The following is a 22,845-nucleotide window of genomic DNA, read 5'->3' on the forward strand; positions in this document are numbered from 1 at the left end:
TACCGGCAGATACCAATGAGGCTGTGCACTCTCGATGCCGCACTTGAAACAAGGTACCCACGGGTGAGGTAGACAGCCCAGTCAGATGGTAACAGCCCCAAATCCTCGCTTCCTCCCACCAAAGTTAAGCAAAGAGGCTCTGATCTGCTTTTTAGCACATAGAGGTGAAGTCATTGGTTATTAATATTTCTAAAAGCTTTGCTCAAGGACACAACACCACTAAAAACATATTATTAGTAACACCCTGAATAATTTAAAGCATGTCAATAAACCCGATCGACAAAAGGAGGAGAACCTAGTTTCCTCTTGGAATATTTTTGACTTTTTAAGTTTAAGAAGACGCTAAGGAGCTCAACGTGGATGGCTTTTCTGACTGAAACATGATCTTGGGCATCTTGTAAACTTTCCTCTGTGTCTTGTGTCACTCAGCTCAATGGAGACTCTCAGGCAAAAATACAACGGATTCTCCGGTTGATTTCTGGCGGCGGGTTGTCCATAACGGGATCACACATCCTGTGTGGGGACTTCCTCTTCAGCGGCCACACAGTCGTGCTGACGCTTACTTACCTGTTCATCAAAGAATGTAAGTAACCAGTCAGTCCTCACTGAGCTGGCTGCTGTGTGGGGCGGGGCTCTGGGGCCCTGATGTGGATGGGATCCCATATGCTGCTGGGCTTGACAGTTAGGAGACAGAAGATGTAAACACCACACTGCATGCCTGTGCTTTATCATTTCGTCTAGCCGTTTGTGACCTGAACCTGAAGAGTAAAGTCTTGCTGTGTTGTTGGGGTTTTTTTTCCTAGCATTTAGTATGCTTCCAAATGTCTCCCTTCTTCCTTGGTACTTCTCAACATGTGACATTCTTAACATCAAGACTAAGAACAGGTCAAACAAGGTGGTGTATGCCTTTAATCCCAGGACTTGGGAGGCAGAGGCAGGTGGATCTTAAGAGTTCAAAGCCAGCTTGGTCTATGTAGTGAATTCTAGTCCAGCCAGAGCTACAAAGTGACACTCTATGATTCCTGACAATTCGTATGCTATTTCCTTGATTTTATCCACACCCTCGTCCCATTTTATTCCATTGTCATCACTCATCATTTCCCAGCCCTCTCTGCAGTATTAGGCCATCTTGTGGAGCATCTCCTCCTTAAGAAACATGCAGGCAAGAAATCAAAATCCTTTCCCTACCAATACACAGATCCCATTACTTACATTTTGTAATAGTTTGTGTTTTAATGTTTCTAGCAGTTTACTTTTTCAACCTGATTGGATGGTGTTTGGTTTGTTGGACTGATTGGTTGAAATGAGGTCTCGCCGAATAGTACAGGCTGGCCTGGAACTCACAGCTCTCCTGTGTCCCAAGTGCTTTCCAGTGGCTTGTACCGAGGAAGCAGTGCCTTGTTCATAACAGGGTTGTGATTGGTGCTAGCTGCCTAGCAGGCTCCCTTTGTGTTGCTGTCTGGGTGTTGCCCATCTCCGTCCTCCTTTTGAATGGCAATGCTTCTTCCTCCATGTCTGCACCACTGTTGCGTGTTCCAAATGCCCTGTGCCCTGTCTTTCCAGGAGCTTCTCTCCTCTCTTTGCTTGGCAAATACAAAAGAGCTTTGGGCATTGTCTTAGGTACTTTTCTGTGGTAGTGAAGAGACACCATGACCAAAGCAATTTATGAATGAAATAGTTTTATTGGGGCTTTGCTTACCGTTTCAGAGGGTGAGTAGACTCCACGACTGTTATGGCTGGGAGCCTAGAATCAGGTAGGAGAGGCAAATAGAACAGGAGCTGAGAGCTTGCTTGTTGAGACAACAGCCACAAGGCAGAGAGAGAGAGAGAGAGAGAGAGAGAGAGAGAGAGAGAGAGCTAACTAGGAATAGCATGGGCTTTGAAACCTCAAAGCCTACCTCCTTGAAGAAGGCTACGTCCCCTAATCCTTCCCAAATAGTTCCACCCACTGTGCGCCAAGCGTTCCAACACATGAGCCTGTGAGGGCCACTTTTATCCAAGCCACCGCAGGCACAGACCTGCGTCTCTTGCTTTCCCTTCCTCTTTTGGCTTTTCGTTAATCCAGACAGGTTGAACTGCATGTGGGGTTCTTATCACCTGTGCATTAAAAGCCCAGGGGCTTCTGAACCTACCCCATATGCCCAAGTGCACTAGTGTGTTGGGGAAGGGGCTACTTCATCTCTTCACAAGTTACTCCCCATTAAATGGGATTGCCGCATTTCTAATGTATAATCATGAGTTACAGCAGCATTTGGCCAAAGACGTTCCATCCATAGAGGGTACCTCATTTTCTCGGCCAGCAGTACACTCTTCTATCTGTGGGTGGTAGGAAGCTTCCAGTAGATGGGCATTCAGGCATTGCGTGTCCCAGTAAAGGCCCTGTGTGTTGAAAACCATAACATTGTCAAAAGGAGCCCCAGGGAACTTAGTGTCCATTAATTCACTATCTAAAGAGCAAGTGGTAATAGCAACTATTACTGCCTCACAGATAGTAATAGTTCTATGAGCAGCATTAATCTGAGCCTTTGACACAAACTCACTCTGCAGTGTTTACTCTCCCCTCCAGGGGGTGCTGTTTTCCATCCCCTTTTCTCTACTTAAGTGTACAGGAAGTGACCTGGCTATTACACGCAGCTCCAGGAGCGGAGGATCGAGTGTTCAGACTCCAGAGATTATGGTCCTAATTTCTTGGTTCTCTTTAGAACTTTTAGAGATTTTAGGCTGAAGAGGTGGCTCAGGCGGTAATTTATTTGCTGTTGCAAACATGGAAACCTGAGTTTGAGTCTCTGGCCCTCCTGTAAAACACTATGTGGCAGCACATGCCTGTAAACATTTAACTGGGGCTGCCTTCAGAGGTTTAGTCCATTAACATCATAGCAGGAAGCACGACAGCGTACAGACAGACACGGTGCTGGAAGAGCCGAGAGTGCCACATCTTGACCCAAAGGCAGCAGAGGGAGACAGTGAGCCATACTGGGTGTAGATTGTGCATATAGAAGGCCTCAAAGCCAACTCCACAGTGGCACACCTCCTCCAGCAAGGCCACACTTCCCAGTAGTGCCCCTCCCTATGGGCAAACCATTCAAATATGTGAGTCTGCGGGGGTTAGACCTATTCAGACCACCACGGTGAGATTCAGTGAGAAGACCCTGTCTGGAATTAAAAGAAGGCAAGGAACAACTGAGGAAAGGAGACCCCTGATATCAGCCCCTCCAGCCTGCTCATGCACACACATGAAATATGCACACGTGTGCAACGCACACGCACAAAGAAGGAAGAGCAAAGAGAAACAGAAGTCAGTTCAGGTTGTCTGATCTCGCGAGATTATAAAGGAGTAGTCTACTTATATAGAGATGTGTTTCCCCATGGCGTGTTTTGGTTTTTTTTTTTTTCTTAAGTTGTATAAGTTTACTTATGGCATGTGAAGAATTATATTTTTTCCAACAACTTTTGATACCAAATAAAAGATCAGATCTGCCTAATATAAATTCAGCTGTATCGATGGCCTACTACAGTCACGGAGCATGCGCTTACACCCGGCCTATTGGCACCGACTCTCACGTACCTGTCTTGTTTCCCAGAGTAAGCGCCTCCGGAAAGTCTGCTTTTAGAGGCTGTATTGTTTGTTATATGTGATTACCCTCCTGCCTTTTGATCATTCTGGGTTCTTTCCTTGTTAGCACTCTTGTTGAAAGTGGATTTAAATTTAGTTGGGAGAGCACACTGGATCAGGACCACTTCGTTGGTTAACATGAAAGGGTTTGATTGCTCCAACGTGCTCCCTGGAGCCTGGATTCTTTCAAACCTGTGCCTGCAGAGGCCAGCTGTGGCTGTTCATACCGTATGTCTGGCCTTGTCATCAGTGGGTTTTCGTAGTGCTTGCCACCGAACTGAGTCCATTTACCCCGTGGGTTCTCTGCTGGAGAACTCACACAGATAATGAGATCCATTTGTTATCATTTCTTTACTTGATGTTATCCCTAAAGTGAACAAACAAACAGGGTTCCCAGTGGCCTTTTTTGTGTGTTTTGTTTAAAATAGCTTATGTAAAATATGTAAAAATAGCTTTATGTAAAATAGCTTATGGCTGGATGTAGGTTCCATCAGCACTAAGGAGGCCAAAGCAGGATTGTTTAAGGCCAGCCTGTAATGTAGCAAGATTATTTTCTCAAAGCAATAAATAGCAGGAAAAAAATCTTGTTGAGCAGAAAGAGGAGAGTGGGTTGTGATCTCAACACAGTATCATAGCAAACACACTTTCATAGAAGAACATGTGAGGGTCTCCTAGAATTCCTAAAAACTCTGCTTCCAACGCCACCGGTAGTCAGAGAGCCATTCTGGCCACATCACTACTCCTTACCCATTTCAGCTCTGCTCCTGGTGATTAACGATACAGAAGAGTTCTAATGTTCCCAGACAGCTTGAGCTGTTCATAGCTGTGACGGCCTACTTGTAGAAAAGTAGGTCAGATGCGAAACTTCAGGAGGGACAGTGCCGGTGGGACTGGAGAATGCATTTAATGAGACCTTCAGTGTTGTCCAGGTTTGCCACGATTGTCTGTGTTCCAGTGCAATAGCCACTGGACTGGAGCTGGACCTCCCTGAGGCCTCCTCTGGCATTTAAATCCTAGGATTCCGCAAGCTGTCTTGGAGAATGTAGGAGCAGGATGAAGTAATTAAGAAATGATGAGGAACAAATTGAAGCTAGAGAATCAAATACAGGGCTATGATTGCACTTGGGGTCCGTGGAACTGTAGCTATTTTACCGAGAATTGTTTGTACACAAAGCGTACACAAACGATAACCATTTACCGTTGTCTGCAGCTTTGGGGAGTCAGCCTTTTGCTTTTCAACCATTCCTCTATAGTTGAACACATATGTTGCTGTGAACGTAAACAAAGTTTATTATGAAACTGATTTCAGTTTATTAGATCATTAAATTTTTATTTTGAGCCACTAAAGCTTTAAAATAGAAAGAAAAGGAGTGGTGCCAGATGGCCAGGTAACTAAGGATAGGCTGCTTCTGCCATGTTTGTCATAAACATTTACATGAGGAAAAGGTGGGGTTATGACCGTGTTAACTCAATCATGCCACACTTCTCCCGCCAGTTGCTCAGTGGCATGAATTTCCCAGCAGCCTCAGCAGGGGGCTGGATTTCTGTACGCAGAGGGGCAAGGAGCCAGAGCTTTCCACTGGGGAGCTGCACCACATTATTGGCAGTAATAGTATAAAATCGCTGAGCATCAAATCTTGCTTGCCACAATCACATTCCCCACCGCAGATACCTGGAAAAAATAAATAAATAAATAAATAAATAAATAAATAAAAGTAAACATAAGACCTCAAAATGTCCCTTCTTTCTCATTTTGCCCCCTCCTTATTTTCATAGACCTTTTCTTTTGGGCCATACTATTTTTCTTTCCAGTAGGATCAGGTATGTGAGCAAGTATGAGCCAACTCTAGCCAACTAACAATTCTATTATCTTCCTTATTAAATAGATTGTTGAAGGTGGGCAAGGCCTAGCACATCTCGTTGCCCATCAACCTCCTGAGAGTGACTGCCATCCCTGCCAACATGATCCTCTCGCCCTCTCTCCACCCAGGCAAACTGAGGCAGTTCATTGCTCTAGCAGTTCTTAATTGTTCTTCTTGAGGTTGTTGGTATAGTTGTCAGACGTAGCTCAGGGGGAGCTACACGTGCTCCATTTTCCTAGCATGGGTAAGACCCTGGGTTCCATCCCCAGCCCCCTCCGTCAGTCAGTCAGTCAGTCAGTCAGGCCGTCTCTGGGAATCGTCCTGACTCTGCTTTCCCGCTGCCCAGATTCGCCGCGGCACTTCTGGTGGTATCACCTGGTGTGCTGGCTGCTGAGCGCCGCCGGGATCATCTGCATTCTCGTAGCGCATGAGCACTACACTGTCGATGTGGTCATCGCTTACTACATCACAACACGACTGTTTTGGTGGTACCATTCCATGGCCAATGAAAAGGTGAGAGCGGTGAAGAGCCTTCGGTGAGGAAGCTCCTTTCTGGGCTGGGGACCCACTTTCATGGACGGGGGTTTTAGATAGCTTCCCTGGAAGGACTTGTTGCCACCAAGCTATCTGGTTTGATCAGTGCAGTTCAATTCGCTGTTGCTGCCGCTTATTTTTTTGTAAAAACAGCAACAACAAAGAACTTCACAAATATGCATGTTGTATGCAGATTCAGAATGCTGGAAAATTACGGTCAGCATTCTTTGCCAATCCAAATGGTTTATATTAGAACTGAAGGACTATATACACTAACTGAAAATGTAGGAACCCTCTCTGTAGAAGTATTGGGGAACAGCTTGGTAAGAGGTATATTTTGGGGTGATCAGCACCTCTATATTCCCTTCTCCTTCCTGTTCCAGGATGACCCCTGTTATTTTCCCATTCATACTTATATTGCTTACTCAAATGCCACCTCCTTTACCTCCATCCTGGGAAGCTTCTCTTGCTCTCTCCCTTTGGGCCCAAGGTTGCCTATTTCCCTCCCCCCCACCACCACCACCATCACCACCACCAACAACAACAATAACAAAGGCTTTCTATCCTTGGTAATGGTCTTGCTGTAATACCATTGGTTTCTGTGCCATGACTGATTTCTCTTGAAATAGATTTCACCATGGTGGGGGTGGTGCTGGTGTGGTGTGTGGTGCCATGTGTGTCTCAGTGTGTATGGGTGTGTGTGTGTGTCCCCTCTGTGTGTGTAAAATCTGTAAGCAATTGATTCATCATTGCTACAAGATCTACAGAGAACACTTGGTGTCCACTGATAACGACCTTTTCTGTGGAGGCCTTTATTTCACTCCATCACTCACTCTGTGGTCCTCTGCCTTCTCCCACATCAATCTAGGTGCTTCATGATACCTAAACCAAAATCTCCATCTTCCTCCTTGAGTAGGCTGAGCCTCCTGAGTCCTCCTTCCACTCCTCCTTCTCCTTCAGTCTGACCACAGCACATCCTGAGGATGTTTCTCTTGAATGCCCTCCACAGACGCTCCTGAGCCACCTCCTTAGGGAACTGCACACAGAGGTCTCATGAGCCACAGAAGGCAGGCCATGGGGCCAAGGTCAAAGCAGAGCTGGGGAAAAGGCAAGGCATTAGTCACCCGCTAAGTTACAAAAAAAAAGAAGAGAAAAAGAAAAAAAGATAGCCATTTAATTAAGAAATCTAGGCTGCATTCATGAGCAATGCCTCATTTCATTTTCCCTTCCTCTACAGAACTTGAAGGTCTCATCCCAGACAAATTTCTTATCTCGGGCCTGGTGGTTCCCCATCTTCTATTTTTTTGAAAAGAATGTACAAGGCTCAATTCCTTGCTGCTTCTCCTGGCCACTGTCCTGGCCCCCTGGCTGCTTCAAGTCCTCGTGCAAAAAGTATTCACGGGTCCAGAAGATCGGGGAGGACAATGAGAAGTCTACCTGAGCCTCCAAAAGGGCATCAGCTTTTACACCAAACGAGTCCGTGCTGTAACCAAAGGCGCAGCTTCGTATTTATTTTCAGAGAACTGACTGGTACATGAAGTGGACCAAATTTTGTGCAAAAGATCGAAGCGACGAATGAAGTATTACCTTTCGGCTTTTTCTATTCATACCAAGAAACATATATTTTCCTGCAGCTCTTCGCTCACTGATGACAAAGCCCATTAAGTGGGGCTGTAAAGAGGTGGGAAAGGACACGCTGCGTGCCTCTCCTCATTCTTTCTCCACTTCCACATTCTTTCCAGATTGGTTGTTTTTCTCCCTTCCCCTTCAAGGTCAGAAGAGTTTGCTAACGTTTTTTGAATAAAATGTCTGGATATGTACAGCCACTGTGTAAATACAGTAAGTTTGATGATAGGAGCTCAGTGAGGGCAGTCCCCGGGTGGGTTCAAGGTCAAGTGCGCTTTGTTCCCGCCCTGTCTCCGGGAAGGTTAGGGTGACCTCTGGGATTCACTTTGCTGCTACCTGCCTCCCCCATGCACTATGTAGGCCTTTTCCTTTTTTTTTTTTTTTTAAGAAGTGGTGTCCTAGGAAACGTGAAAGTGACACACCCACGGGTTTTTCCTGTGTGTGGATTTTTCAATGTCAAGTCTATGACACACAGGAAACGTGGAGCTTTTCCTGCTCCTGCAGTTACACATTAGATGCTACCTGCCTGGAGCCCAGGGCTGTTTCAATGCATTGGCCCAGGCTGAAAATAAACGTGAAACAGATGCTCGCACCCCACGGGAGAACACACGTGTGCTCCCCTCCTAGCTTTGACCCTGCTGTGTCATGTTTCCTGTCGGAAAATGGAGAAATGTTTGGGTTCTTTCCATGGAAACAGGAAATGCAAGGTGGCTCTCCAAGGCTCACTGCTTCCTCGCCTTTCAGCAAGATCCTCCACTCCGTAAGTGCCCCTAAGGGCATACACGGTCACTTTTACCCTGTGACTCTCACACGCGGTGCTGCCCATAAGCTCGCCATTAGGAATCAGTACTCAAGATGACCACAGCCACATAGGACAGGGGACAACTGTGTCTAGCGTGAAAAGATGGATTTTTTGTTTAAAAATTTGGTGGATTTAAGCATACCTGATTTAGTTAGAATGTCACACAGTGCGAGTACATCTTTGCAAAACTCTTGCCTTGGTTTCTAAACTACTGGAAGACGAGTTTGTGAGAGTTGTAGGAAAAGTTGTAAGGTTTCACAGTTGTCATGGAGGGAGCAGAGGAAGGTGAGACCCAGTGGAAGGAGGCAGTTAGCGTTCACACTGATGAAATGGGATAGAGTGCATTCCCCGAGTCATCCTTGTAAGCAGCGGGTTGGCCTTGATCATTCAAAGTTAAACTTTAAATTGCTTGGGGGGGAAACAAAAAGCACAATAGAGATGTTTTCAGAAGGACCCTGGCCTTCTGGTGCTATAATTCCGCGTAGTGTTCAGGATGCCTCTTTGTGATTCTGGGTGGAAAGGCCACTGGATTCAAAGGCAAGAGAGTAAGATCCTCAAAACCTGGCTATCCTCAAAAGAGTGGAAACCCTAAACATCTCTGGCAGACTTTGAAATGCAGGTTTGTTTTTGTTTTTAAGTATTCTTATTGAGTAAGCCAATAATGAATGAACACCCAGTTTACCTTGTACTAGACACAATTCTGTATGTGTCCATTTCCTCGACACTGTGGTAGAACAAAGTCTTTTGCTCGGACTTTGTTTAACACTAGTTTAACTTCTGTGTCTGACTGTGAGAGAGTCGTTTGACACTGAAGGCTGGGTTTTGGTCTCATGGAAACAAAAGAGAGGCTTGTCTGTCTGTCACTAGGATTCCCCATGATTCTTCAACTAAGGGAAATGCTTGCGCGTTATTACTTTGCATGTTGATTGTTGAGAACCCTTGAAACAGTAAACCTTGCATTTAGTCCAGTACCAGGCTATTAAAAAACAATGCCATCACTTTCTAAAGGATTTTGAAAATACCTATGAGTCACTACTCATAACAGTAGTATGGACACTACTATTCTCATGTTCTCTGTGTGTTTGCTGTGGCTCTCTAATAGATGCCGATGGAGAAACCCATGGCCTGAAACTTGGAGAAGGAAGTGCCGAAGTTTCAAGATTCCAAAGATGACAAAAACTCATTTCAGTGTAGGAAAAGCAAATTTGAGACTTGATAAGCCATTTGGGGGAATATAACATGTAGATAAGTACGATGTTGCCTTTGAAACAGTAATCTTATTTTTGAGATGTCTCATCTCACGGTGTAGCCCAGATTGACTCTAACTTTCAATCCTCCTGCCTACGCCTCCTGAGTGCTGGGATTGCAAGTGTGTGCTCCCATGCCCACCACAGAAATAGTAAATTATTGCAGCAACCTTTTTTTTTTTTTTTTTTTTTTTTTTTTGCCAATTAAGATGCAGATCTTACCCATTGTCTGTACTTTCGTGGGCCTGTTCTGTTAGAAGGCTTTCCTTTAACATTCTGCTTCTGGGAAATGTCGCTAAATAGATAAAACACATAAAAATAGGCCACATGTCTTTCCTGGACCTTCCCAATGGAAATGGGGTTCTCTCAGACTTCGGTTTTTTAGTTCCTCCACTAGATCTGAAAAAGGAAGCATTCTTAGCCCAGTTCCTCCTGAGCTAATTGTGACTGTCCTTTGAGTTCCTGGCACCACAGGAAGCAGGTTTTTGCAGCAGACAGAAGGCTGGCCGAGAGTCAACTCTTGAAATCTCTGGGCAGGTTTTGGCCCTGTTCCTTGCTGTATTACCAGCGCCTTCTTGTGGCAGTATGTTATGTCTGGGGTGCAAATGCCACTTTAAAAATACTGTTTCAAGGTTTCTCTAGAGTTAGCTTGTTTGACTTTTTGTTGTTGCTGTTATTGTTAACTTTTGTTCAATTTTTTTTTTTTGCCAAAATTTGAAAATCTCATAGGAAAGAAAGTATTTTAAAGACATTCTAAATCCTTCCCAAAGGGAAAGGGCTCAGAATGTGATCAAAGAAAATTTGCAGGTCATTTTTACCTCTTATGTCACAATCATTAATGTCTAGTCTATAACTTCAGACTTTGTTTAGTTCAAAACCAAAGTCAACTGTGTCATTTTTATTTATATGCTAGAAATAATCATTTTGTTTTTAATTGAACATTCTTATCTTCCATAAATATTTTAAACTTTCTGTTATTGTTTTGGTTTTGTACTATAAAACTGATTAAAAATTAAGCCGGTCTTAACACACTCACCTCTGTAGTGTAAGGAAGTATGAGAAGGAATTTCTTTTTGTTGTTGTTGTTGTTCTTTTGTATTTTGAGGCAAGGCTTCTCTGTGTGTCCCTGGCTGTCCTGGAGCTAACTCTGTAGACTAGGCTGGCCTTGGACTTGGAGATCTGTTGCCTCTGCCTCCTGAGTGCTAGAAGTAAAGGCATACGCCACCACCACCCGGCGGGAAGAATTTCTTAATGCGTTTACATGTCTAAATCAAGTATAAGTTATATGCATTGTATTGGAACCCTTTTCTATGTTTATGTATAAAGATTTCTAATATTGTTGTTTTTAATGTCATTGTGTTGCAATAATTTAGCTCCTTTGACTCATTTGACACAATACATCTTTTATGAAGAAGTGCTCTTGACTTCGACATCTGTATACTGAAAATCATGTCAGAGGTACCCAAAGATACGTTTTTATACAGATAAACTCCTCATAAGCGCTGGTTTATTATTTACTAATCTTACTGTACTGTGTTCTTAATGAATCATGAGCAACAAGAATGGGTCACTGTAGAATTATTTTAAACTGTCCATTAAAAGGAAGAGGAGAAACTATAAGCTAATCTAGTTGCCAAGTGGGAATTCATTATTTAATTTACCTCCTATGCAATGATTAATGCTGCGAAAATGTGTGGTTAGTAAGTTATAGTACCTTGACAAAAGAAGTATCTTTACAAGGTATGAGAGGCAGCCAGTTGCATTCTTTTGGAAATTTACTGTACTGTTCTATGTGTTAAGTGCCTTGTTGTAAAGTAAAGTTTTAAGTCTAGAATTCATTATTTTCCTGACCTATATTTTTCATTATGATTATCTACCGTGTGCTGTTGTAATCATTTTATTAAATGCTTACATTTTAATCAAATATATGAACTTCAGTCTCTTCTATCCACTAGTATCTTTTATTACTATTGCGTGTGTGTTTGTGTGTGTAGAGGTCAGAAGGTAACTTTGTAGAGTCAGTTCTGTCTTTCCACCTCCCTGTGGATTCTTAGGATAAATCTCAGGTCACCAGGCTTGCACGGTGGGCATCCTTATCCAGTAAGACATCTCAACCCAGTAAGAGATCTCAGAGTGTCTTAATCACAGATCTATCACATGGGAGATAAGTTTGTTTTCATTGTTGGTTTGTTTTAAGAGAACATCTTCTTTGTTTGGAAATATACTTTCTGGCTGGGTGCTCCTTAATCCCAGCACTCAGGGAGGCAGGGACAGGTGGAGCTCTGTGAGTTCAAGGCCAGCCTGGTCTACAAAGTGACAGCCAAGGCTACACAGAGAAACCCTGTCTCAGGAAGAAGAAGGAGGAGGAGGAGGAAGAGGAGGAGGAGGAGGAGGAAAAAACATACTTTCCATGTTTGTGAAAACATTCTGGGAAGGGTGTAGGAATATGACTTCAGTTTATATTTAAATTTAAGTGCCTGATTATCAATTAAAACTAATCTTTGTTTCTCTTCAGAAGAGTATGTGTGTACTTGGTTTCTGACGTATGAATGCCTAATGCTATATTAGCCTAATAAATCACAGTGATGTTGGCAGCCTTTCGAAATAGGTGTCAGTGTTCCTTTCCATTCAGAAAATGTGTTCTTCAGTTTTTAGAGTACATAGTAAAAGCACAAAAAGTGGTGGTGACGGCTGGAGAGACGGCTCAGTGACTAAGAGCGCCACCCCCTCTTCCAAAGGACACAGGTTCATTTTCCAGCACGCACACGGCAACTCATAGGCTTTGTCTTGGACCTGAGATAATTTCTCCTCCTCCTCCTCCTCCTCCTTCTCTTCCTTTTTCTCTTCCTTCTCTTCCTGCAACTCCTGCAACTCCAGGTCCAAGAGATCTGACACTTAAACACAGATATATGTGCATGCAGAACACCAATGCACATAAAATAAAGTCATTTTTTAAAAAAAGTATGAAGGGTTATTTTCTTCAAACATTATTTTTTAAATGAGGACAAATTTAAATTAAAAGAACTGTAAGCCGCCAGAAGGGGCCTGCTGAGACTGAAGCACGAACCAAGGACCTTGCATGGACTGGACCTAAGCCCCCTAAAAAAATGTAGCTGGTGGGTAGCTCAGGTCGCGTATGGTCCTTATTAAGGGAAGCAGGTCATTTTTACCTCTTTGACATGGACTCTCTTGCCAGAGTCAACTACTTCCCCCTGGAGGGACTGCCTTGCCAGACCACAGGGAAAGAGGACATATGACTTGATAAACTGAGATGGATGAGAAGGGGGAAGCTGAGGAATAGGGGAGAAGGAGGGAAGGTAGGGACTAGGAAGTGAGTAGGGATGGGGTTAACACCAGGATGTAGAGTGAATAAATAACTAAATTCATTATTTAAAAAAAAAAATAAGAACTGTAAGTAAACTAAAGTTTATTATTTTTCCTAGCCATGGATTTAAGATTAAAAAAAATAGAAAATTTATGGGTGGAAAAAAATTAGTTACATAATACAAGATTCTGATTATTGCCATTCTCAAAAACAAACTCAATGGTCCCTCAAGAGAAGGAGGGTCTTTTCCATTCCCCAGTTCTGAAGGAAATGTCGCAGTGGGGGCCTAGGGCAATGACCTCAACTGGACTCCCTAGTCATTTCCAAGGCAGGTTTCAGAAGGTTATTTTGGGAATCCCTGATGAAGATGAAGGGAAATTTAGTAAAGGTAGTTCAATGGGATAAGGGGAGCTGGGTAAGATGTAGAGCTCAGAGATGGGGGTTGTGGGTCGGGGTACGGACTTTATCCCCAGTCTGTCTGGAAGGGATAGAGCAAAGATGCACAGATATGTTGGGCCACATCCGCCAGGGTGTCTGGAAAGCTCAGGTCAGTGATGGGCATCCTGTTTGAAACACTGGCAAGTGGCTGCCTGGCTGGAGCCTCAGCCCGTGCTTATCTAGAGTGTGTGATCCTGGTGGGAATTCTTGTCTGTGGAAATAAGTGTGGGCCAGAGCTTCCACTAACTGATTGGAAGGGCTGATTGGCCCTTTAGTTTTCTTTGTAGGAAGCTTCCTGGTGGGCTGCCTGGGAGAGCTTCACTTCTACCAGCACTTTCAGATTACATGCTGATGAGGGCCTAGGGAGATGGCTCAGAGGTAAAGAGCACTCTTCCAGAGATCATGCATGGTTCAATTCCTAGCAACCACAACCCTCTATAATGAGATCTGGTGCCCTCTTCTGACGTGTAGGTCTACAGACAGACAGAACATTGTATAAATAATGAATAATTTTTTTTTTTTAAATAATGCTTATGAAGACAGGCATTGGTCGTACAAGTGTTTAATCCCAACACTCTGGGAGGCAGAGGCAGGAGTTCTCTGAGTTTGAGATCTACAGAGTAAGTTCCAGGACAGCCAAAGGCTACACAGGAAAACCCTGTCTCAGAAAAAGAAAGAAAGGAAAGAGAGAGAGAAAGAAAGAAAGAAAGAAAGAAAGAAAGAAAGAAAGAAAGAAAGAAAGAAAAAGAAAGAAATGTTGATGTAAGGCTCCTGAGCAATAATACAAACTTAAAATGAAAATGAGAAAGTGGTCATAGAAAAAAAGTTGGTGTCATTCATGTCATCATTCACGCTTGGTGAGAGGCTTGTATTACTGGTTTTAGAGCCAGGGTGTGGTGGTGTGCCTAAGAGTCCTGGCACCAGGAGTAGTCAGCAGCCATGGGTGAAGTCTCAGCTAATGTCACTGGAGAGTTGCACACCCTATCTGCATGCACCACATTGGGAGACAGAACAGCGTCACCTCTATGCCTGTTTTATCAATGCGCTCAGCTCCTAGACGATAGGTGATAGCTCCAGATGGTGATGCCATTCTGTTTAGAGGTGGCTGAAAGTTTAATGGCATTCAACTTTGGTTTTTTACCATTTTTTATCTCCAGAGTGACAGGAAAACAGCATATTAAGTTTTGTTCAGTAGATACCTGAATGCGCATGTGTGATGCACACCAGAGCTGCTGGTAAAGCACGGCAAAACTCACCCATAACTGCTGCGGTGGTTTGAATGAGACAGTCCCCATAGTCTTGGGCATTTGAATACATGGCCCCAAGTTGGTGGTGCTATTTGAAGAGGCTTAGGACGTGTGGCCTCATTGGGGCTGAAGCATGGCACCGGGCATGCGCTTTGAGAGTTAAAGATGGGTCCCATTTCTAGGTCACTCACTCTATGCTTCATGTTTGTGGTTCCAGATAAGCCTTCAACTTTCTGCTCCTGCAGCCTGCTGCCTGCTCCCATGCCTCCCCATAATACAGCCTTTTGCCCCTCTGGAACTGTAAACCCAAAGGAATCCTTCTTTTCTAAGTTGCCTTGGCCATGCTATTGTATCACAGCGACAGAAAAAGGACTAATTCGGCTGGTAAGTCATATACTGAAAAGTTCAGGTCGTTAAGCAGCAGCAAGGCCCAGGAAAGAGGGAGGTAACGGCTTCCATGGGTAAACTGTCACTTTGGTTGTATATTGTATTTTTAACATTTTAGTAGAACTTCAGTTAGGCTGACATCTTGTTTCATCCCAAAGCATCTTACCATGGGCGCCCAGCACCCAGCATGTGTTTGCTGGGCTTATCAGGGAGGCAAGGCCAAAGGTCCAGAGTTACTCAGCGTAGACACAAACACTACCTAGGTGGCATCCTCTTCACTTCCTCGGTGTCCCTCGCCAGGGAACTTGGGGGACTGGGAGGTCCAAAGCAACCATGCTGCAAGAAGGCCCAGGCACTATAAAGCCCTTTGTCCCTGACCCAGGAGTCCATACTAACTTGTTTGCTTTTTTAAGCAGTCTCAGACACTTCACGAACGTGACAGCTAATGTCTCATCTCCTTCAAATAAAACACAAAAAACATCAAAAGTGTGAAACTGGAGTACTACCTGGGAAAAGGAAGAGATTACATGCCAGTGTGTATATCTATAAAATGAACATTCAATTCAAATGTGGCACATTTAGTGAGGCATTGCACTTTATACATAGTCTTTGATTACATATATATATATATATATATATATATACACACACATACATAATTTAGTTTTTTCAAAACTGACACAAGAAAAGTCAAGAGGGGGTGACCAAATGTCACGAGATGCGATGAGAAGGTTCATAAATGTTGCAGCTGGACCTTGAGTTTTGTTTCCACTGACTGCACTTTGCTACCTTCTTATCATAATTCCAAGATCATAATCACAGCTTGTTTATTAAAGTTACAGCTGGCTACATTTCAAAGGGACAAACTTGGCTCCTTGTGCAAAATGGCCTTGAACTCAAGAGAAACCCCAAGCGTTTGAGCTACAGGCTGTTAAGAATAAAGCAGTTGTCAATCACAGTGACACAAATTCAAACTTAGATTTCCAAAGGCCCCTCTGCCTGCCATTTCCACATTTTTGAACACCAATCTGATGCATGGATTGTTTCTGCTATATTTTTTCAGAAACTTCTAGAAAAGTGAGAAATTCCTAGGGTAGAAATTTTTTTTTCTAAAAAATAAGAACTATTTTTTTCTAACAAATGAGAACTATTCATTTCAATAAAGTAATCTGTGTCTCACCGTGACCATGAAAGAATGGTCAACTTTATCCTGCTGTCCAGTGCTTGAGGCTGTCTGGTGTCACACGAAAAGCTGAGTTACTGTCTCTCACTGCTAATCAGGGAGCTGACCTGAAGGACCTGCTTACATCTATTGAGACAAGCACTAGACTTTGGTCATCCTCCACTTGTCTTATGGTTAAACTATATCAAAGATGGTTAAGCTCAAAGGTAGAAACAGGTGTTAAGGGTCATACTGCACCACTATAGCTTTCCTAAATGAGGTAGCGAGACAGCTGCTACTGGAGCTACTTAAAACACAGCTGTCCAGGCTGAGAGCCTTGTTCAGTATAACCTGCTTGCCAACATGTCTAAGGCCCTTGGCACCGTCCTCCACACTTCACCTCAAGATTACCTAACTTGAAAAAAATAAATGTTTACTGGGCATGTTAGGGATGCAAGGCCAAACAGTTATTCAGTGGCGCCGCAATTAATAACCAACCAATGGAGAAAGATGATATCACAGGGTGTTATCATTGTGAAAATAGAGAGGTGCCTCTCAACAAATCAGATATGAAGAGATTTATTTGGGGGGAAGGAATAGGGACAGGAGTTAGGGCCTGAGTGGGCCATGAAAGTAGAGAGAGAAAGAGACAGAGATAAACAGAGACAGTGGAAGAGCATAGGAGAAGAGAGAGGGATGGTGGGCCCTTCCTCCCAAGAGCGAAAGTCAAGAGAGGAGGGAAGGGGGAGAAACCAATGCAGAGAGCAGGTGGAAGTGGCCCAGGTGAGGACATAGGACTCAGGTGCTCTAAAACCCCTTCCAATATCCTTGATCCTACCGACAGGAGTGAGCTTCATTCTTGGGCTCAGGCCACAGTACAATTACCTTGAACCAAGGAAGGAGTATGTTTTATTGAAGCAAATGGTTTGACTTTACCCTGTAAACATATTTTACTTTTTGGGGTTTGCGGATTTTTCTTATAGGTCAGGTTCAATGCTGAAAGTCTACTTGAGATGGAGCACAGAGAGCCAGAGTGCTTGTGTTCAAAATTCAGTCAGGTCTGGGCTTAGGGCCCTTGTAGTTTCCATATATTAAATGGAAAGAAGAAAGGAGTGGAGGACAACAGGGATTTCAACAGTAAAAAAAAAAAAAATGAACCACCACGAATCAGTAACAATTACAGTTGGCTAACTAAGAGTATTTCTTGAAGGAATTCTACCTTCAAACAGCTTTTCTACCTTACTTACTCACATGCTCAAGCACCGACCACTCATCTTTCTACAACAGGACATCACGTACTATACTCCGTGTGCCCCTTTCTCAGTGGGTACATCCCAGATGTCAAGGGAGGTCTTCTGACCTCCCTTCCATGCCTTTCTTCCAGACACTGGCTTCCATTCATTTTTATTTTTATTTTTTACTTATGTTGTGGAGTTGCAATGCTCCTACACTGAAATGCTTCCGTTTGCATTCAGCAAAATGCACACACCATATAACTAACATGGGTATTGTTAGTGTTTTGGAACACAACCTGCTCCCGTGTTACCCAGCAACCTATGATGTCATCATGTGTCGCCAGCCAGGTGGCCACACCTGGAAGGCATGGTTACCTTGCCCCTTAAAGGGCTAACCCCAACACGTGGTCTCTCTCTTATACTCTTACTCCCTCTTCTCTTCTCTTACCCTCCTCTCTCTCTCTCTATCTCTCTCTCTCTCTCTCTCGGCGCCCCCCTTTCCCTTTCTCTCTCCCCCCTTTCCCCCTTCCTCCTAATAAACTTCTTGAAGAGAATATCAGTTAACCAGCCTCATGATCAATAACAGGTATGAAGGTCCAGAACACTCCTAAGGACTGCGGGAGAGCTCTTCCTTCCCCGCCCTTCCATTGCCTGCTCTGATCCTGATCGCCTCGGTTGGTTGTGCCAGCTCCAAAATGTCATATAGATGAAAGCATGTGGCATATACTGTTTGTGATCGGGCTTCTTCACTCGGCATGACAGGTTTGCTGAGATATATCCATGCTGTGCGCTGCATGGTGATTTCTTTTTCTCTGCTGCACAGTGGAATCATGCTCTCTTCTCTCCCCACTGTCCCAGTTGCAGGGCACCTGACCGGTTTTGATTCTGGAATCAAACAAGATATTTGTCCCAATCTTGGCACAACTCTGTCCTAATAAAACTGGACTCTGTTACCTTTGAAATTCTGGTTTTACGTTGGGATTTACACATTTCAAGGGGCTGCCTCTATCTACTCAAAGTCTATCACAGTGAATTCGTGCAACTTAGAAGGTGAAGGGGGATAAAAGTGGTATGCGAAGAAGATAAGCATGTCTCCTTAGCCATCACACAAAGCAATAAAAGCTACCTGTGGCAAACAGTACCTTGTCCAAACTTGGCAGCCAGCCTTGAGAAGTGTTGGCAGAGATGCCAATGGTCCAAAACAGGCAGCACATTGATCTCCAGGTTTTATAAGGGAGGGCCTCAACAACTTAATGAGCAGCAACAAAGTGTAAGACCTGGGGTCTCACAGCTCAGGAGTTCAAGATCGTGCCCTTCCCAGAAACTCCCCCAGACCAAGACTCGTTGCAAAAGCAAGAGGTTTATTAACTACTGCACAATGGGGTCACTCCTGCCGGTCAGCAAAGAGTGGCACCGGGAGACAAAGGCCTTTAGGTTTTTAAAAGAAAAATTGTGGGAAATTTGAAGTTGCAGTTTTGGCAACTTAGGATTGGATGAGGAAGCCATAAAGTAAGATAATTGGTTAGTCTTAGGTGCTCAAGCTTGGCCAGTCCTGCCAAGTGTGGTTGCAGCTGCAATTTAAGGTGGGGGTGGTTAGCTCATCCTTGAAGATTAGGGGCTACAGACTTTTGGCTGGAGGTCAAAAGCTATTCAGAAGAAGTCTAGGTTCGTTGCTAAGAAACGCTATGTCAAAGACAAGGGTCTGGTCCTTCTTTTGCTGAGTGAAGGTCATTGCTTGCTTGCCTTTTTTTTTTTTTTTTTATATCTGTCCTCACAGATAGGGTCACATTCCTTCACTCTCTGGAAAGGTACTAAGAGGCTTTAGCTTAACCTGGACCTAAAACTCAAAACTATAGGCTTTATTAGACATATAGGTTACAAAGTTAGCCTAACCCTTTCAAAAGCAGTAGAGAATGTGCTGATTGTTTCACTGAACCCTTATATTTGATGTAGGTACATTATAATCTCAGCTTCAGAGTCAGCCTTTGAAGGCATGGGAGGTCCTGCATCTAAAGAAGTAGGCAGCTATCATGGCAGCACACACCTTCATTTCCAACTCTTGGGAGGCAGAGACCAGTGGATCTCTGTGAGTTCAAGGCCAGCCTGGTCGATGTAACTAGTTTTGGCCAGCGAGAGCTACACAGGAAAACCCTGATTTCAAAGGGAAAAAAAAAGTATGTAATACCTAGCACATGTTCAAAGGAGCATATTCAAACTAAGCAGTAAGAACTTAAAGTGGAGAAGGGTTGAGGTCAAGCCAGAGGGCATTGTACAACTGACCAGTATTAACAGTGTTTCTGCTTTCTCTTCTCATTGGTATTTTACAAAACCTTCTTTTTTTTTTTTTTTTCAATGCAGTTTATTCAGGATTACAAAACCTTCTTAATCCTCAAATCCTCTCTGTTCCTGCTCACTGAACCTGCAAGAGTATGATGTGTGGGGTGTACTTTTCCAGGGACTTACAAAACAAGTTGCACAATTGTGGTTTTACAAATTAAGTGATTTAACACTGCTCTTGATAACAAGCTTGCTTTGATATTTTGCATATACAGTTACCAACAGTTTCAGCCAAAACCCTCGTAAAAGCAGAAGGATTTCAGGGGGCAACTGATTGGTTTAAAACCATACTTGGAGCTTCGATTAAAAAGATCATTTTCCCGAATGCTGTCACCATCTCTCTTGCTTCCCAACCCAGAAGACCCTTCTGTGTTCTCTTCGTGTACTATTCCTGGCTGTAACTTCATCGGCCTGTTTAAAGGGGAAGAGGTAGCACTTTCTTGTAACAGTTTCCTTGAGATTCAAACATTCTATCCTTCACAAAGCTCCTGAAGCAGGAAGGTAAACAACTCAAAGCAGCTTCAGGAAGTCCCTGAAGCTAATCAGATTCAGTAGGCCCCTCCCTGCCACAGTGAACAACAAAAGCTGAAAGTCTTCCTCAGGTGCAATAGAGTCAAGCTGCAAAGAAGATTTGCAGACCAGACAAGGTGCCTGGAAGACATAGAAACGAGCTAAGTTGCCTGGAAGAGGTTTAGACCAACTGAGGTACCTGCAAAGGACATTTTCCAACCTGTTGAGCTGCTCCAATCTGTGACATGTAGTCCAGGTTCCCAGCTTTTATGAACAGTCACTCATGATGGAGTGGCCTTTGGTGGTGCAGTAGCCTTTTAGACATTTCTGCTCCTGCATTTAACTGGGGGAAAAAAATCCATCCCTAAGAAGCTGGATGAGTTATATTTAAGGTTTTAAATGGTACCCAGTGTTAGGAAGAACACTATGGCATTTTATGAGTTTATAGGTTTGCTACCAAGAGCTGTTGATAGACAGGGTGGCTCAATGGTGAGAGGGTCAGAGGCTGGAAATCAAGATCTGGCTTGTGAGGCTATGACCATCTTCCTGGTCCTCAGATGGCCCATCTTCCGTGCCCTAGTCCCTTCATAGTCTCCAGTCATGCTGGATTAAGACCCATCCAGTTGATCTTAGGGGTCCACTCACATAACCTTATTTTAACTTAATTATATCTGATCCAATCCTTCCTCGAAATATGGGTCTCAGGTATTGGAGGGTTGGCTCTTTGATATATAAAATGGGGCATACATAAATAAATCAGCACATAACACTTCTATCCGCCATACGGAGCTATTAGAGAAAACGAGAGAACATTTAGGAAACATCAAGAATGTAGCCATATCTTACACAAGAGGGAGTCTGGCAGATGTTACAGTAGGCCAATCTTCAATCACCCTCCAGAATGAGTAGCATGTATGCACTGTGATGATTCTAAGGGAGATGAAGAAAGAAACCCCCTTGAAAAACCTAAATCTCAGTGGAAGGCAGAATTTCAAAGGTAACAGAGTCCAGTTTTATTTGGACAAAGTTGTGCAAGGATTGTAACGACTATCTTAACTCCAAAGTTGCAGCAGCCTGGGCATTTGGCATCGAGGAAACGGCAAAAGATAAGGCAAACACATGTGTCCAGTAGGTTTCTGTGGTGCCGTTATTAAAAAAAAAAAAAAAAGACTAAACAGTTTAAAATAAGATGTGAATTGAACTTGTCTGTAAAGAAAGTAGTGGAGAGTGTTTTAGAGAGAAGGACATAAAGAGAAGGAACTGGCATAATAGAGACTATCTTCCAACAAGCAATTGAAAAAAATCACAGGATGCCCTGGGTATAGTGGGGCACTTCTATAATTTCAAAGGTTGCGAGGCTGAGACAGGGTGACTGCCAAATTTAAGGTTGGATTGATTATGAATTACAGGGACACCCAATCGCAAGACCACAAAATAATAACTAAAATTTTAATGTCGTTAACTTAACTTAGGAATCTTCTTTAAAGACATATACACACGCACACACACGGAACCCGGTAACAGTTAATTGCAGAAAAATGTAAAGTTGGCTTTTTTAGTTTGCGGAGGGGAGAAGGGAAAATATATCTGCGTATTTTACAAATATATCAAAAAATGGTATGAGAACAGTAAGCTTGAATTTAGCTTATCCCACTTGTTTGTAGAAAAAAAAATGTAACATGAAAAGAAATCACAATCATTCAGGCTTTGGTCACTTTTATAATACTCCACAGTGTTCCAAATGTGTGTGTATGGGGTGAGAAGATGTCTAACCCAGGAACCGGAGATGTGAATCAGGGGTAGGGCACTTCCATAGTGGCTTGATTCCCAGCATCAGAAAATAAAGAGCTATACAAGTCGGTTCAACCTTGGGCGGGCATGGTACCTTTAAGTACTCGAATTCTGGAGGCAGAGGCAGGTGGGTCTCTGAATGTGAGGCCAACCTGATCTACATGGAAACTCAAAATAGAAATAAAAACGGGTTCAACCTTGACAATTCTAGGCCCCACCCAAGAGAAAACACCAGCACCAGGCCTGTAAATGGCAGGAAGGTAAAGCACTCAGGAGCCATGGAAGAGCAGATTCAAGGACCGTGTGTTGTCGGAATATCCACGGATCATATTTTTGATTATGAGCTCCCCGTGTCGGGTCTGGTCTAACGCCTATAAATAAAGCTGTCAGCCACCCTACCCTGTGGGGATTTTGATATATTGTAAGCTATCACTTTCCGGAGGAGGCTGCTGTGGTTAGTGCACAAAACTAGCAAAACAAACAAACATAGGTTCAGGATCGCTATGCTCTGCCGCCCGGGGCCTCCATCCTCCGCCCTCCACCAGCTGTCCGGTAGGACGTCCCGCCCCCACCCTACACAGGAGCAGCTGACTGGAGGATGCGGAGAGGGGCACGCGGCGCAGCCAATCAGCGGGAAGCACCTTGCCTTGCCCCGCCTCTGACCTTCGAGCCACGCTACCGGCTAGTTGTCGGCCCAGCGCATCTGCCGCGAAGCTGGAAGCCGGCGGC

The 22,845-nt window shown here is 43.8% G+C and overlaps 1 protein-coding gene across 7 annotated transcripts in view; it reads left to right on the top strand.

The window, feature by feature from the left end:
- The window catches only part of Sgms2 (sphingomyelin synthase 2), an 80,082-nt gene extending 68,474 nt beyond the window's left edge, over positions 1-11,608 (top strand). For 6 of the 7 annotated variants that reach the window (XM_021633287.2, XM_021633286.2, XM_021633284.2 and 3 more), the window contains 3 exons: positions 430-583; positions 5,822-5,988; positions 7,247-11,608. In XM_021633287.2, coding sequence (XP_021488962.1) covers positions 430-583; positions 5,822-5,988; positions 7,247-7,450 — 525 coding nt within the window. In that variant the 3' untranslated portion in view covers positions 7,451-11,608. The remainder of the gene's footprint in view (positions 1-429; positions 584-5,821; positions 5,989-7,246) is intronic. The other variant, XM_060392688.1, reaches the window with a different exon arrangement.
- The last annotated feature ends 11,237 nt before the right edge of the window (positions 11,609-22,845 follow it).

This window comes from Meriones unguiculatus, chromosome 10 (genome assembly GCF_030254825.1).
Source record: "Meriones unguiculatus strain TT.TT164.6M chromosome 10, Bangor_MerUng_6.1, whole genome shotgun sequence".
In the NCBI taxonomy this organism is placed as follows: Eukaryota; Metazoa; Chordata; class Mammalia; order Rodentia; family Muridae; genus Meriones; species Meriones unguiculatus.